The sequence below is a fragment of the Leptidea sinapis genome, chromosome 30, assembly GCF_905404315.1.
Source record: "Leptidea sinapis chromosome 30, ilLepSina1.1, whole genome shotgun sequence".
Classification (NCBI taxonomy): Eukaryota; Metazoa; Arthropoda; class Insecta; order Lepidoptera; family Pieridae; genus Leptidea; species Leptidea sinapis.
Genome location: NC_066294.1, coordinates 1,343,048 through 1,358,496, shown reverse-complemented (window position 1 = coordinate 1,358,496; position 15,449 = coordinate 1,343,048). Strand labels below are relative to the sequence as shown.

Sequence of the window (15,449 nt, the reverse complement as noted above, 5' to 3'; positions counted from 1 at the left end):
CCAGGCGACAATTCTAAAAAGTTTTCTTTTCTAAATCACTTTATAACGTTACATGTCGTGCAGCATTCGAGAGCAGCTGCGGACGGAGAGCGAGGCGGCGCGACTGAGACTCACGGCCGAGAGCGAGACCGGGGCGCGGCTGCAGCTCATGTTGGACTCGCAGCGGGACGCGGCCGCCGCGCTGCAGGTGATGATGACCGGCGTGAAGGATTGCCGTGCTCCATTTATGACGATCAGCTTCTCCCGACAGATGACTGCGGAATTGGCCTTCGTTCGAAATTTCGAGACCAAGTATTCCGATACTGCGCGAGGCTTTAAGGGAGGTCGAAGAGCGGTGATACGATAAATGAGATTTATCGTATTTTACAGAAAACGCGGCAACTTGAGTCTTCTGGGGGGGTCAAATTAGACAAAGTTAATTTTACCCCATTCCGCGAGCTTCTCTAGAGAAGACTCGATGGAAGACACAGGTTTCATCTGGCACTAGTCGACAATACCCCGAGATAGACCTGCATGGCCCGTGTACATACACATCATCGTCGGACTCATCGCGAGTTGCAATGCGTGCACTAGATTAAACAGGGTTTGAAGAAATTAGTCACCCACTTAGCCTCCAGTAATTATTTTCTATTTTATAATGTAAAGAAAGACCTCTGAGAGTGAAGGTTACCGAGTGACGAAGAAATGAATAAATAAATATAAATTTCGTTTATTTCAAAAATTACATATACATTTTTTTAGTGGTTGAGACTTCCCAGTAAGTTGTCTTAGGACACTTGTATTGGGAATATCTCGCAACTTCCTTAGCAGATAACTTTTTATTTAGTAAACAATATAGAAATAAACAGAAATGATTATAAACCAAATTTTACAATTTACAAATTTGAGTGAGTGAGTCCATCTATGCAATGCGTGTGTTTATCATGTCAGTCTGATCAGAAGATTTTCCACTTCATCATAAGCAAGACAAGTTAGCCAATTATTTAAAGCTTTTCTGCATAGATGTAATGTCATAGGATATATATTTAGGACACGATTTATTTTATTATATAAGAACACTAATTGACAGCTAAACTGTCGTTCAGCAAAAGTAGTGCGAACAGTAATGGTATCTGCTTCTTTATCATTTCTTCTACTGATCAATTTGGCGTGATCTAGCGGAAGTGACTTGTGGACGGCTGAAATGATGTTAAGAACATAAAGTTTCCTAATTGAGCTTACAAAGATTACAAGTCAAATAGAGTGAATCAGTTGGAAATCTTAAAGGTTTCAAGTACATGACGTTGAGAAGTGATTTTTGAGCTCTTTCCAATTCTAAGAGGCTTATCTTAGTTGCAAGCGATGTATATTTTATTAAGGACTGTGCTATTCATAACGTGCCGCAGAGTTTTAAAAATCCACATAAGTTTTCTCACCCTGGTTATGACCAGTTCGATTTGGGAATGCCAACTTAACCTTTGGTCAATCAGGATGCCGAGATATTTGGTACAATTCACCTTTTCTATGGAGAGACAATTACAATTCAAATCGTGTGGGTTGGAGCATGAATGGATTCTGATATACAAGTCTTGAACGGGCTGGTATCTGTCATGTGGAGAGAAACATATATAGTTTGTTTTTGATATATTGAGTGACAATAGATTTTGGTTTAGCCAATTTGAGACTCTTTCAAGGCCCATCTCAGCCTTCCTCTGTACGGCTTCCCACGAGATACCAGAGAAAACAATGGCTGGGTCGTCAGCATAAGTGAATATACTAGCCCCGTCGATCTGGAGGTTACATAGGTCGTTAATATAGATTAAAAAGAGTGTCGGGCCAAGGACACTGCCCTGCGGTACGCCAAATTTCACATTTTCCATTGTGCTGTGGTATAGGTCAACCTTAACTTCCTGTATTCGGTCATTTAGGTAGCTGTCTAGGAGAGAGAGGGCTTTGTCACGAATGCCCAGGCCCTCCAATCTGCGCACAAGAATGGGAATAGAAACTGTGTCAAAGGCCTTTTTTAAATCTAGGAAAACTGCGAGACATTAATTGCCCTTGTCCACTTCTCTTACTATAGTTTTTGTTAGTCCTAAAATTGCGTCTTGTGTGGAAACACCTTTTCTAAAGCCATATTGACAATTAGAAATAATATTATATTTATTGAAGTATTTAAGAAGTCTATTGTTAATCAATTTTTCTATTATTTTTGAAATAGCAGACAATACAGAGATAGGTCTATAATTGTTTACATCAGTTTTAGTCCCACTCTTGTACACAGGAGTAACAATGGAACGCTTTAGAGAGGAAGGAAAAATACCTGATTTAAAGCAGAGATTAGCCAATCTTGTTATAAGTGGGATCAAGTAATCTTTAGAGAGCTTTAGAAATTTCGTTGAAATTCCGTCCCAGCCAGGAGCGCTTCTAGAGTCAAGACTCATAAGTAATGCTTAGTGCAATAATTTCGGAAACGTTTGTAGGTTAATTTTAGAATAAGACTCTGTGGGTTTAATCTCAGTTTAATTTGCATATTGTTTCGAAGTTTGATGCAACGCAAAACTCCAGGCGTTATCCATGGCTTCAATATTCTTTTAGTGTGCGATATCACTGACAGTTTAGTGTTTACTTGGATAGCAAATTTGATCATTTCTATTAAATAATTAGAAAATAAATTAGGGTCATTAAATATATTTAATTTAGTAACATCAGTGGATATAAGGGTGCGATATGCTTTGTTAAAATCAGTAGTAGTTTTAATCTTGCGTTTTGACGTTTTTTCATATGTGCTCGATATAGTCAACACCACCATGTTGTGGTCTGTTACTGTAGTATTTAGTACAGCTACATAAGCTTTATTTTCGTTCTTTTCTAGTTTGAGAATGACATGATCGATGCAGCTATTCTCTCTCGTGGATGTAGTATGGCCCGGTAAGAGACCATGAAAAGATGAAGGTTTAAAATAATAAATAATAATATGTTTTAATAAATATTATTGCTTGTTTTTTTTTTGTTAGTGCGGATAAAAGTTGAATATGTCACACGAAAGCAAAATATTTTGTTTATTGTGCTTTTGAATCCCCCGATCAGGATTCTAGCTTAGAATAATTCGCTACCTACAAAAACGTACTTTGTTCCCTTATTCAACAAATAACTTTAAATAACTCTATTTTTTTTCGTTGATTCTAATTATAAAAGTTTAAGGTAAAAAAAGACAAACTACAAGCAGAGTTGACGGTCCACAGAAGCAAGATTCAAGTACGATAGAGATACTGAAGCGGAGGCTGGAGTGTGCGATGCAGTCCGAGGTGCTGCTGCGGGAGAGAGAGCAGGCCATGATGGACCGGCTCCGGCAGCTGGAGGGGGCCACCAGCTGGAGCCCCACTGCCGCTCGGAGCGCGCCGGAGGTATGGCCGCAAAGATACCGGAGAATGATAGCCGTATACCTATTTGGATTGTATGCTCCCCTAGTATGCCAGAGTGTCATGTCAAGGTCATAATGCTGAACAAGTTACTGATGGTTATTCATCTAGAGATGGACGCGGATTCGAAATTTATAGTTAAGAATTTGTTATGTTTTGAGGTGATTGATAATTAATCTTTTCAGTTTTATTGTGTGTAATTATTACACAAATAAAACTGAAAACAAAATTTTATGAACGATGTTAGACCTAATAGTTGAACAATGCATTCAAGATTTTTTTTTATTGTTTCGTTGTTCTTCTCACAAATACTTCTTTTTCAGAACATATAATATCATATTAAAAGGCGATATATTTTTAAAATGAATTGAAAATTTAAATCAGTTAATTAACCTTTTACTTTATAATAAACCTTAATATTTAACTTATTACAAAAAAAGTAATTCTATAAATGATCTTAATGGCACTGGTTTACAAAACTGGAGTGCACTCAGTTACAGGTGTATGATTTTCAGTGACCCCATTTTTCTAGATTCATTATTTTTTTATGACAACTAATGTAATGACGATTAAAAACGCTTAGTTTGACGCTATTAAATATTTTGTTATCAGCTGGAAAACGTGGACAGACTTAAGGAAGAAATCCGCGTACTAAGATCTAAGTTGGAGCTGGAGTCGGGGCGGTGCCGGGAGCTGCAGAGTGACCTGCACGCGGCTGGAGCACGAGCTGCGCGGGACCTGGACCACAGGAACCAGCTGCTGCTGCAGGCGAAGGGGGAGCTGGCCGAGCTTAGGAGGTACCGGTATAGGACTACCACACCTTACCGTAGGAATAAGTAACGGATAAGGCATCGCGATCGGAACTACACGATCTTAAATGACTGCATTAGTACCATTTTGACTTGAATACTATCGTATCACACACATATAGTATCAGAAGTAAGGTAAGAAAAAAAATAATGAGACAGTTAGTAAAGGTGTTAATATTTTTGTTTATGTTTAAGCATAAAAGCACAACAATTTTTTATGGAAAAGGAGGACAAACGAGCATATGGGTCACCTGGTGTTAAGTGATCACCGCCGCCCATTCTCTTGCAACACCAGAGGAATCACAGGAGCGTTGCTGGTTTAAGGAAGGTGTACGAGCTTTTTTTGAAGGTACCCATGTCGTATCGTTTTGGAAACACCGCACAAAGAAGCTCATTCCACAGCTTTGTAGTACGTGCAAAAAACATCTTTGAAAACCGCACTGTGGAGGACCGCCACACTTCCAGATGGTGGGGATGATATCCTATTTTGTGTCGTGTCGTGCGAAGGTGGAATTCGTCGCCAGGAATCAGGTAAAAAGTTCTTCGGAACAATCCCCGTGATAAATGCGGTAGAAGACTCACAAAGAAGCAACGTCTCTACGCAACGCCAAGTGATCCAGCCGTTTACTGAGCCCCGAAAATTCGAGCTGTCACATTAACATTTGAATTTGTTTCGCAGGTATGTGTAAACGTTGTTTTAAAGATGCTTTCCTTCGCCGTAAGAGTGTCGTATAATTTACTTTATTTTTACGACTTTGAAAATCAAAAGCTGCGGATAACCGGTGCCTGATGAGAGATTACAGTCCTACCCATTGCGGCACTTGCTATGTTGTTTTATAAGCCTGTGTGAGTGCAGGTTGAAGCACGACGCAGCCGTGGAGCTGGTGCGCGCTAAGGACCTCATCGCCATCCAGCAGGCGGCCATCACGCAGCTGGAGAAGGTGGCCGCGCGCGTACACTCGCCTGCGAACGTGAGTCTCACTCTCCACGTAACAGTTGGACACCAGTATAATAAAATAATCAAACTTGGACCGAAGTATTGTAAACTAAAATGGCAGTGAACAAGGTAGAATCAAAACATACCGAACATACCAATCTTCACAGGCGTTACATAAGCTGGACTGAAGTTCGCTGTCGTAGTGGAGTCTCTCTCGCCGGCTAACAGAAATTATGTGTTTTATATTTTAATATGTGGAATACGATGATCAACGAGATTACGATTCCCTTGACGTTGGTCGTCAGTCGTGATCGCCCGTGCTCTAATAAAACTTCTACGAGGTTACATAAGCGTTTACATGTGTAAAATTTTTTTTTTCTTTTCTTTCGGAAACATAGTCTTAAACAACTATAACAATAAATAAATGAAAACAAATAGACCTGGAGTTCCACATTTTATAACAAAATTAAAAATGGTGTAATGCTCGAACTAATTTCTTTAAATTCAGCTGTAAGTTTTCTTTTAAAATAAAATAAATAAAAACATATACCGAAGCATACTTAATTCAAAAGAAAAATCAAAATAACAAGTTTACATAATTTGCCGATACAATCGATTAACTTGTGAAGGGTTCCACGTTTTATTACACAAATAAATATAATTTTATTTCGTCGCAAAAAATCAAACAAATATAAGGTGAAGCCGACGATCCAGAGGTCAATGTACGTTGTCTGTACTGTTTACTCTTAGTACATTTATAATAAATATTTATTTTATTTAATATTTCAGTTTTTCAATTTAAACTTTTTAATTAAATAATTAATTTTGTTTAAAGTCCATAGTATTACTTATATTTTTATTTATTTCATAGGTATGCAATCCATACTGTGTATTTGTGGTAAACATTCACATAATATTTTATTAATCAAAAAAATATTTTAGTTTTGTTGTTCATGAAAGTCAATATATTCCAGACGGATCTGAACGAGAGCGGGTGTCGCACGCCTCACACGCCACACCCCGACTACGATAAGGAGCAGATTGTAAGTTTTTACTTACATATAAATTTGTTTTATAAGAAGGCATATGGCAACAATAATATGTTTCAACTAATGACGTTCTATGAACATCAGCAGTCTGAAAGCTGAACGGCAAGTGTGCTTAAAGACAATGTAAGCACACTTTTCTGATTAGTCGTGTGTCAACTGTGTGTCAATCACCAAGTCAAAGTGTGCTATAAAAAGTGCTCAAATAATACGTAAGTATATGCGTACCCGTCCGTTAATTATTTTAAATTAAAATATACAAATATAATAATCATTATTTATAAATTATTATTAAATATACATTAATATTTTTTGGGACATATCATGAGAAAGGTTCTGAGAGATCTGTCGTTACCTAATAATATAAGAGAGAGCTCGAGTCTTTCTCAAAGTCATGTGCATGAAGCCACGACGACATCCTACGGATAATTTGTATAAGGAATGCGGCGTGCTAAGAGTTCGACAATTATTCATATTGGCTAGTGTCATGAAGGAGCACAAAAATGTTCTCAATACTTCGGGTTTTGCCACTAATAAATTGAAATGCACGTTTAACACAACTCGCCCAAAAGATAATACCAAGTTTTCGGAACGACTGGTACCTTATATATCTGAATATTTATATTATTTTATGTATATTAACTTAAGTAATAAATATAATAAGATAAAATAAAAAAAAGTAAACACCTAGGTGAATTAGATTCCGAAAAAACGCACAATATTTTGACCCCTTGTATTTAATTTGTCCTACCTACATGTATCACACACACACACACACACACATGTTGTTACTTTATTTATATTGTTTTTTTTTACTTTCATTTAAATTTAGTATTGATAAATTTCTAGTTATTTAATTAAATTGTTACTACACAGTATCTTCAAAATTTGCCATAGTAATGCCAATGATGACTACCAACATAATGGTTTACTGTTAATCATACCTCTATTTGATCCCACGATACAGTCTCCGACTAGTATGGCGATTCAATGACAATCACAATGTAGTCATATATATAAGCTTGTAAAATATATAAACTTAATGTAATTTAAGGACAATGCATATGTGAAAAGATCCATTTAAAATAAATTATTCTATGCTATTATTCTATTCTATTCTAAACATACTACGGACACTCGTAGGCTCAAGAACAGACAAAAATGTTGTGAATCGCCGTAACGCTTCGTTAAGGCATTTAAGGCATTTATTTTATCACAAAATTTATTCCTTTAGAATTCGTTTTAATGTCATTATAGCTCTTTTGCAGAGCAAACACTATATCAATGTCAGCAGCATGACCCCACAGTAAAATACCGTACGTCATGATACTGTGAAATTAATTGAAGGACAGCAATCTAGCTGTCGCAACATTCGTGTACTCTCTAATTTTTCTAACGGCATTTACCGCAGAGCAGAGTCTATCTGCTAGTTGGGCATGTGTGGACCCCACTGAAGCTTGTTATCTAGCGTTATACCCAAGAAGACCGTAGTGTCCATAAGTTCAAATCTCTGGTCATTTATAAGTCGGTTTGTACCTCCGCTGTGTTTGGTGTAATGAACCGTAAACACTTTGTTTTTTTTTTAGTGTTTAAGTGCAGATTATTCGTCTCAAACCAACGCATTATCTTTGAAAGTGCATTTTTATCTCAGCTTCAGTATCTACACATCGCCTCACTTTAAAAATAAGAGAAGTATCATCAGCAAACAATCGTTAATATATACATAAGAAACAAGAAAGGACCGAGAATAGAACCTTGCGGGAATATCTACTACCACACGTTTACCCGAAGACCGTTTGCCATTTACATTGACTATCTGAACTCTTTCGCTTACATATGATTTTTCAGATTTAGGGCTCTATTTTTCACTCCTCCTTAAAGTTTCATGGTGGATGCAGTCAAATGCTTTGAACAAATCACAAAAAATGCCCAATGCATCCTGTGACACTTTCTAGGCGTCAGAGATGTGCTCAATGAGTCTAGTACCCGCATTAATTGTTCATAAGCCCCTAGTGAAAACAAATTGATTTTTGTTCAATAATTTACAAAAATTCATTTGTTTCTGCTGAAGCAAAAGTTCAAAAATTTTACTAAAAACAGGCGTTTATTACCAACTCATCAATATTTACAGCTTCATCATTTTATGAAATATTTTAAAAACAATCTATACAAAAGTGATGCAGTAAATGTTTCAATTTGTAAATAAATCAAACTTAATAATGCTAAAATAAAATATGAATTTAAGCTATAAATTTGAGATAAAGCAGGATTCTCGATGACAGGTCGTTCATGAGCATGACATATGGACCAGATATCGCTTATATCGACCATATTTTTAAGCTACCCTTAGATAACGACTAAAGTTTAGGGACAGGGTAGACATACCTTCAACTACTCCTAGTTGAAGGGATGAATTACATTCAGGCAAGCATAATCTTTTAATCATACACCGACGCAAGCAAATATTTAAACCATATACCATTATCGATCCAAGATTAAAAAACAGATTCGTTCAAAATATATTTCAAAAACATTTGTATAAAAATGTAAAAAAGTATAAATATAACAACAAGCGTCTCACTTTGGGAAGTTGGTCTTACTGTGAATTTCGTCTACGTAGTTGGTAATTTTGGTGATGTCAGGTGCAGTGTCCTCCTCGACGCCGAGAGGCTCTATGGCCCAGAGCAGCACGGAGTAGACCAGGTACAGAGCCCAGTAGAACACGTACAGTATGCCCGTGGCGCACGCCAGAGCCAGCGGGCACGCGCGGTGATCCTTGTCGCTCTTCCAGCTCTCTTCTGTCCACGTGCGGAAGTACTGGCAGCATTTACTGGCGGATACGACCAGACTAGTGAAATTACTGGGCAAATGAGACTTAACACCTTGTGTCTCAAGGTGACGCGCGCAAGAGTAGTGCCGCTCAGAATTTTGGGCTTTTCAAGAATCCTGGACGGCACTGCATTGTAATGGGCAGTCAGTAATCAGCTGAACATCCTGCTCGTCCGTCACTTATTTTCATAAAAAAAATACTCAAATCCTTGCGATAGATCAACCCATCACTCGACCCGCACGACTAGTGTTCCGTCATACTATGATGTTACATATATACGACCACTCCATCAAGTCTGTAGCGTTACAAACGATGAGGCGATGCTAAGTGGGTGCCGAGTGGCTCTAATACCTACTTGATATATACCGTACAACCTTTTTACCTTTGCAGTTTTATAACTGGATTAGTAGTCTACTTCCTTTTATAATAATGTAACGACTCATTATTTTTTTTATGGAAAAGGAGGACAAACGAGCGTACGGGTCACCTGGTTTTAAGTGATCACCGCCGGCGATATTCTCTTGCAACACCAGAGGAATCACAGGAGTGTTGCTGGTCTTAAAGGAAGTTGCTCATTCCACAGCTTTGTAGAACGTGGAAGAAAGCTCCTTGAAAACCGCACCATGGAGGACCGCCACACATCTAGATGGTGAGAATGATATACTAAATTGTGGCGTGTCGTGCGAAGGTGGAATTCGGCGGCAGGAATCAGGTTAAACAGCTCTTCGGAACACTCCCCGTGATAAATGCGGTAGAAGACACACAATGAAGCGACGTCTCTACGCAATGCCAAGTGTTCCAGCCGTTCACAGAGCGCTGGGTCCCTGACAATTCGAACTGCTCTGCGTTGCACGCGGTCAAAAGGATTGAGCTGATACTGGGGCGTGCCAGACCAGAGATGACAGCAATACTCCATGTGTGGCCGGACCTGCGCTTTGTAGAGCCCTAGAATGTGGGCCGGCTTGCAGTATTGCCGTGCTCTATTGATGACGCCCAGCTCCTTCGAAGCCAATTTGGCTTTGCCCTCCAGGTGGCTACAGAATTGGTAGTCGCTCGAGATTTCGAGACCCAGTATTCCTATACTAGGTGAGGCTTTACCGAAAGTGTTGTCGAAGACCGATGATACGAATAATGTTTTTTTTTTGGGTAGGGGGTTAGACGGCTGAAATGTACTAAATTTAGCCAGAGCTATGAGCCGAATGGCGCAGGTACCGTATCGATGGCAGCGAGCGCTCCAGGATGCCGGCCAGACAGTGCAGCGCGTGCGACATCAGCAGCACCAGCACCCACACGCACACCAGGTACGGCGGCCAGCGGAAGCTGCCCAGCGCCGCTGTAGTTAACAACTGTGTCACTAGACTTACAATCACTTGACAAACGATTGTCTCGGTCTCGAGACTGGAGCGCCACAAGAATCGGAACAATCTAGGCCTGCTTATTCTTAGTGACTGTATGTTTCTGAGCGGTAATAAATTACATCCCATATTATTTTCTTCTCTTCATCAATCCATCACATAGCAAGCATTATCAGAGATATCTTAGCTCTATCAGATATACGTCAAGGATATTGATCCTCTGTGATAAAAAATTCCACGATTCCTACTTCAACATACTTTTCAAATATTTGAGCACAAAATATAAGTAGGATCTTTCAGATACTAGCTCATTATTAATTATTTTATATTGATTAGCCCTTTATACACAGAAATTCGGCAGAAATATCTGGCATCAACGTATAATATATTAAATTTCGTAAAGAACTATTAAGGAAAGATCTGATCAAATGTTCAATATAAAATAGTTTATATAACCTTGTAGAAGGGCTCTGTTGTTGGACAGCGGGTCGTGCTCCGCCCGTTGTTGAACGTCTACTGCGCGGCGCCGCACCTCTAGCGCTCGCACTGCGTCCTCCGAACACGTGCGAGCTCGCAGCCCCGCCCCGCGCTCCGTGCGGGACGACTACGGACAGTTTCATGCGATTATAACCTAGCAATTACCATCCTAGTCCTACATTAGTTTATTACTGCCCAAATGTAAGCCCCTCAATTTCCGACTTTCGAAAACTTTCACCCTCCCAGTAATATAAAATCTATCCCTGCATTGTCTTCTAAACACTTTCCAGTTTTCTTCGAGACAAAACTTATTCGAAATCCGATCCAGAAATTCAATTATGCCAAAGTTGATTGGAAAACCTATCGCAGTTTCTTTAATAGTGCTACTCTACAAAATTCGAAAATCTATGGCTGTCCTCAAAAAATTTACATTAAGATGGTCTTAAAAAGGCGTCTTTAAAAGAGAAATATTTTAAAATCAAACCTCGTAAAGCTCCTGGCCGGGATGACATACCCAACATCCTTATCAAAAATATAGCCCAAAAATGTATAGTTTTACTAACAAAAATATTAATCGCCTGCATCACTAAAACATATTTTCCACATGCGGGGAAAGTGGCTAAGGTGTTCAATTCATGAACCAGGTAAAAATCCAACTGATCCTTCTAGTTACTGTCGAATTAGCTTATTACCATGTGTTGGGAAAGCTATTTGAAAAAATTATATATCACCGCTTATTGCATGCTTCTGAGCAAAAGTTGATTATTGAACAATTTGGCGTCCTGCAAGGTCATTCTACTGTTCATCAGTTAGCAAGAGTCGCTGTAATCGTTTCGCAGAATCTTAAGCTTAAGCAATCTACAGGAATGTTTCTATTGGATTTTGAGAAAGCATTCGATGCGGTTGGACACAAAGCTATTTTGCATGAAATAAATTTTGATTGGTCTACCTATCTCAAAAGTTAAAATAATTGATTCATATCTGGATAATAGGAGCTCCAGTGTACACATAAAAAACTATACATCTCCTAAATATCTATCTAAACCTGTGCCTGCTGATGTACCACAGGGGTCTATTTTAAGGGCCTTATTTGTTTTTGTTATATCTAAACGATATACTAGTTCAACCTCGAACCAAAATAGCTTGTTGTGCTGACGATACGGCATGCTTCACATTCTCTTAGACTTGAGACTTCATTACTGGCCGTCTGCAACTTGCTCTTGACCGTTTTATGGATTATTTCCAGAAATAGAAACTTAAAATTAATGCCTCCAAAACTTAGGCTATCGTGTTTACAAGAAAACGAACCCCACTTACTAAAACACTAAAAATTTGCAATTTGTAACCGAATATAACAAAACCCACACCTAAATATATTTTTTGATAATTTTTTTCATTTTTATTTTATAATGATTCAGCATTGAAAAATACTTACATACAACTTAATATTTTCGCCCTTCTACGTTCGAAAAATCCGCTATAGGGTTGCAAAATGGCAATCGAATACAATAATAATTGAAGTTCGTTAAGTTTAGTAGGTATGAGAATCGGTTGCATCTATTTTTTACACCCCAAAAATTTTAATTATTGAATTTTATTACTTTATACGGCAATACAATGTTTGCTGGGTCAGCTAGCATTCCAACTAGTATTAGTATATCCAACTAATGGTATACCTTTTCTCTCACATAAATTACTGTACTGTTATTAATTTACACGATAACATTTGTCTACTCTACATCTGACGACCATAATATTATAAAAATAAAAATACCGTAGAATTGAGAACCTCCTCCTTTTTTGAATTTGGTTAAAAAGTGGTTGCTCAAATCGTACTTACTCTAAATCCGTTGTAGAAAATATTAGAAGTATAAGTAATTAATAATTATCTGCAAGTCCTATTACTTAATTTTTTTGATGTAAATTAATCTGATAAAAAATGATTTCCATAATACCGTTGGTGTTAGATGGGGATACGAAGAATTGCTTCTCTCCTTCTCTTTCTCCTCTTCGTTTGAATCCTTCACATTGAGTTCAGTTTTCGTGAACGGATGATCGCCGCACATACTGCGTATTTGCATGTGCCTGTAACATAGATTGGTTATGGCTTCGAATAAATATGCGATGCACAAAACTGCAAAGGCAACCATTAAACATTGTACCTTTAATATGACTCATCAGCATTGTGGTGACGTAGTTAACATATATATTTATTATGTATTTAATTGCTGACCGAATATTGATAGGAAAAATAAAAATTCCGAGTTGCGATACTTTAAACCCACCCAGAAATAATTTTGCAAAAATCTATGCTGTATTTCAGTAGAGGGAGGCTACTTTGCACAAGATGCCGGCTAGATTATGGGTACCACATCGACGCCTATTTCGGTCGTGACGCAGTTATGTGTAAGCATTACTGTTTTTGGGTCTGAAGGGCGCCGTAGTGAAATTACTGGGCAAATGAGACTTAACATCTTGTTTCAAAGTGACTAGCGCAATTGTAGTGCCGCACAGAATTTTTGGGTTTTTCAAGAATCCTGAGCGGCACTGCATTGTAATGGGCAGGGCGTCTCATTTACCATGAGCTGAAGTTCCTGCTCGTCTCGTCCCTAATTGTCATAAGAAAATGATTTAAAAAATCACTTAGCTATTACTTGCACCCATTACCTATGTTGCGAGTCAGAACTGAAATCAGAATATGAATTTCTTGGTGAATCTGAATTAAAACCAATTTTGATCCAAGCTATTTTATACTCAATAATGTCTGATGATATAAAAGTGCGTCAAACTACAAAAACGTTGCAAAATAAGTAACTCTTTCTTAATTTATATTTGTAATTTTACTCGAATTTTGTTCTAGAAACCTGTACATTGGATTTTGGAGCAATTATTAAATAAAAAAACGTAGATACACAAACCATTTTCTTAAAATCGTGCTAAAAAATATGAAGATATTATAAAAATAAACATCAAAAAGTTCTTAATTGATAGGAGATTGGAGATATTCTAATTTGTAAGGTAAACTAATTGAACGTAAGTTGTAAGATGACCTTAAATGGTGTACATACATCGTCTCCGGTGATTTAGGCGTCTCTAATTTTGATTGCTCCATGATACGAGAAACTGGAGATTTATGTCATCAGATTTACACATTCATTATTATAGTATGTTGTGATTTAATAAAATGTATTATTAATGTAAACGTTACTGTGGACAGAAATATGACTGACTGAACGAGACATAAGCTTATTACATTTGTTATTTTTTAGAATATTTGTTTGAAACTTCAATAGTTTGAGCGTGGAGGATTTATTATAGTTTCTGCATTTTTTCAAGACTTCAGTGTCAACCTCAAATCAATCAGTTGAGTCATCGTCATAAAAGAACATCATAGGATGTTGCTATAGACAGCCTAGCGAAACTCTCTAAGAAAAAAGCGATTCATTGACAGATTGACAGATGATGGCTATAGTCTTGTAAAAAACAGAGGTAGCCGAAATCCACTACGTTTTAAGCAACTGTTCGCTTTCAAACTTGCCGGATTATACTTCGTCGCCATAATATTGTAATTGTATGTCGAACATGTGTCAAATCACAGCACGTTTCATAATAAACTAAATTTAAATATTTACTATCTCTATCTCAATTATTTTTTATTTATTATTAATTTATTTATCTTATTGTCGTCTATTGGTTTTTGGTTAATTTAAAAATGTTTAAAAAAACGTAAAACATTTTAAATATTTTATTTTGTACATTTTAAAATGGACAACAACCTCGTAAATGATATCATTATCGTAGGATTGGATGGCCCTTATTGGATTATACATCAGTTATCAGCTTAATCAAACAATACGTGCTGCGTACAAACGCTTTAAATGTTATTGAAAAACACAAAAACCCTATATGCCTCTTAAATTTGATGAGTCCTCTCAATTCACAGGTAGTAATCAAAAGATTTTATTTGCAAATTACACCAATTTGAAAGTACCTGTAAGTAAATGAAAAAAAAAATGTTCAGAAAGATGGACATCTCTAATACCAGAGATCAAGAGAAGGTCGTTTTGATTTTTATACGAAGTTCTACAGTAGCACATGACAACTTACTTCAAGCATTAGACGTAACACACAAAGGATCCGAACTGCAAAGTTCTAAAGAGGAGGTACCATGATACCAAATTATATAAGATCAGTACCCCGGCCCGTACCAGTAGCTCGATCCATTTACACCGCGTGCAACGCAGAGCAGCTCGAATTGTCCTGCCGCCGAATTCCACCTTCGCACGACACTCCACGATCCTCTACAGTGCGGTTTTCAAGATCTTTCTTCCACGTACTACAAAGCTGTGGAATGAACTTCCTTGTGCGGTGTTTCCAGGACGATACGACATGGCTACCTTCAAAAAAAGCGCGTACACCTTCCTTAAAGGCCGGCAATGCTCCTGTGATTCCTCTGGTGTTGCAAGAGAATGTGGACCGCGGTGATCACTTAACACCAGGTGACAAGTACGCTGGTTTGTCCTCTTTTCCTATAAAAAAAAGATATAAGAAGCAAGAGGAAACCACCGAGCGAACCAAGCACGTCTTCAAAATCGGC

The 15,449-nt window shown here is 37.7% G+C and overlaps 2 protein-coding genes across 2 annotated transcripts in view; one reads left to right on the top strand and one right to left on the bottom strand.

The window, feature by feature from the left end:
* Positions 1-15,449, top strand: part of LOC126973816 (putative leucine-rich repeat-containing protein DDB_G0290503) — an 81,410-nt gene that overhangs the window by 63,565 nt on the left and 2,396 nt on the right. Inside the window, exons 23-27 of the mRNA XM_050821157.1 lie at positions 64-187; positions 3,222-3,383; positions 4,011-4,195; positions 5,064-5,178; positions 6,119-6,187. Of these exons, the coding sequence (XP_050677114.1) occupies positions 64-187; positions 3,222-3,383; positions 4,011-4,195; positions 5,064-5,178; positions 6,119-6,187 (655 nt within the window). The remainder of the gene's footprint in view (positions 1-63; positions 188-3,221; positions 3,384-4,010; positions 4,196-5,063; positions 5,179-6,118; positions 6,188-15,449) is intronic.
* LOC126973827 (uncharacterized) lies at positions 8,698-14,081 on the bottom strand. Its single transcript, XM_050821172.1, has 5 exons — positions 13,921-14,081; positions 12,808-12,937; positions 10,832-10,979; positions 10,233-10,353; positions 8,698-9,020 (listed from the first exon to the last, which is right to left on the bottom strand). Exons 1-5 carry the CDS (start codon positions 13,962-13,964, stop codon positions 8,768-8,770), a joined length of 696 nt encoding a protein of 231 aa, XP_050677129.1. The 5' UTR covers positions 13,965-14,081; the 3' UTR covers positions 8,698-8,767.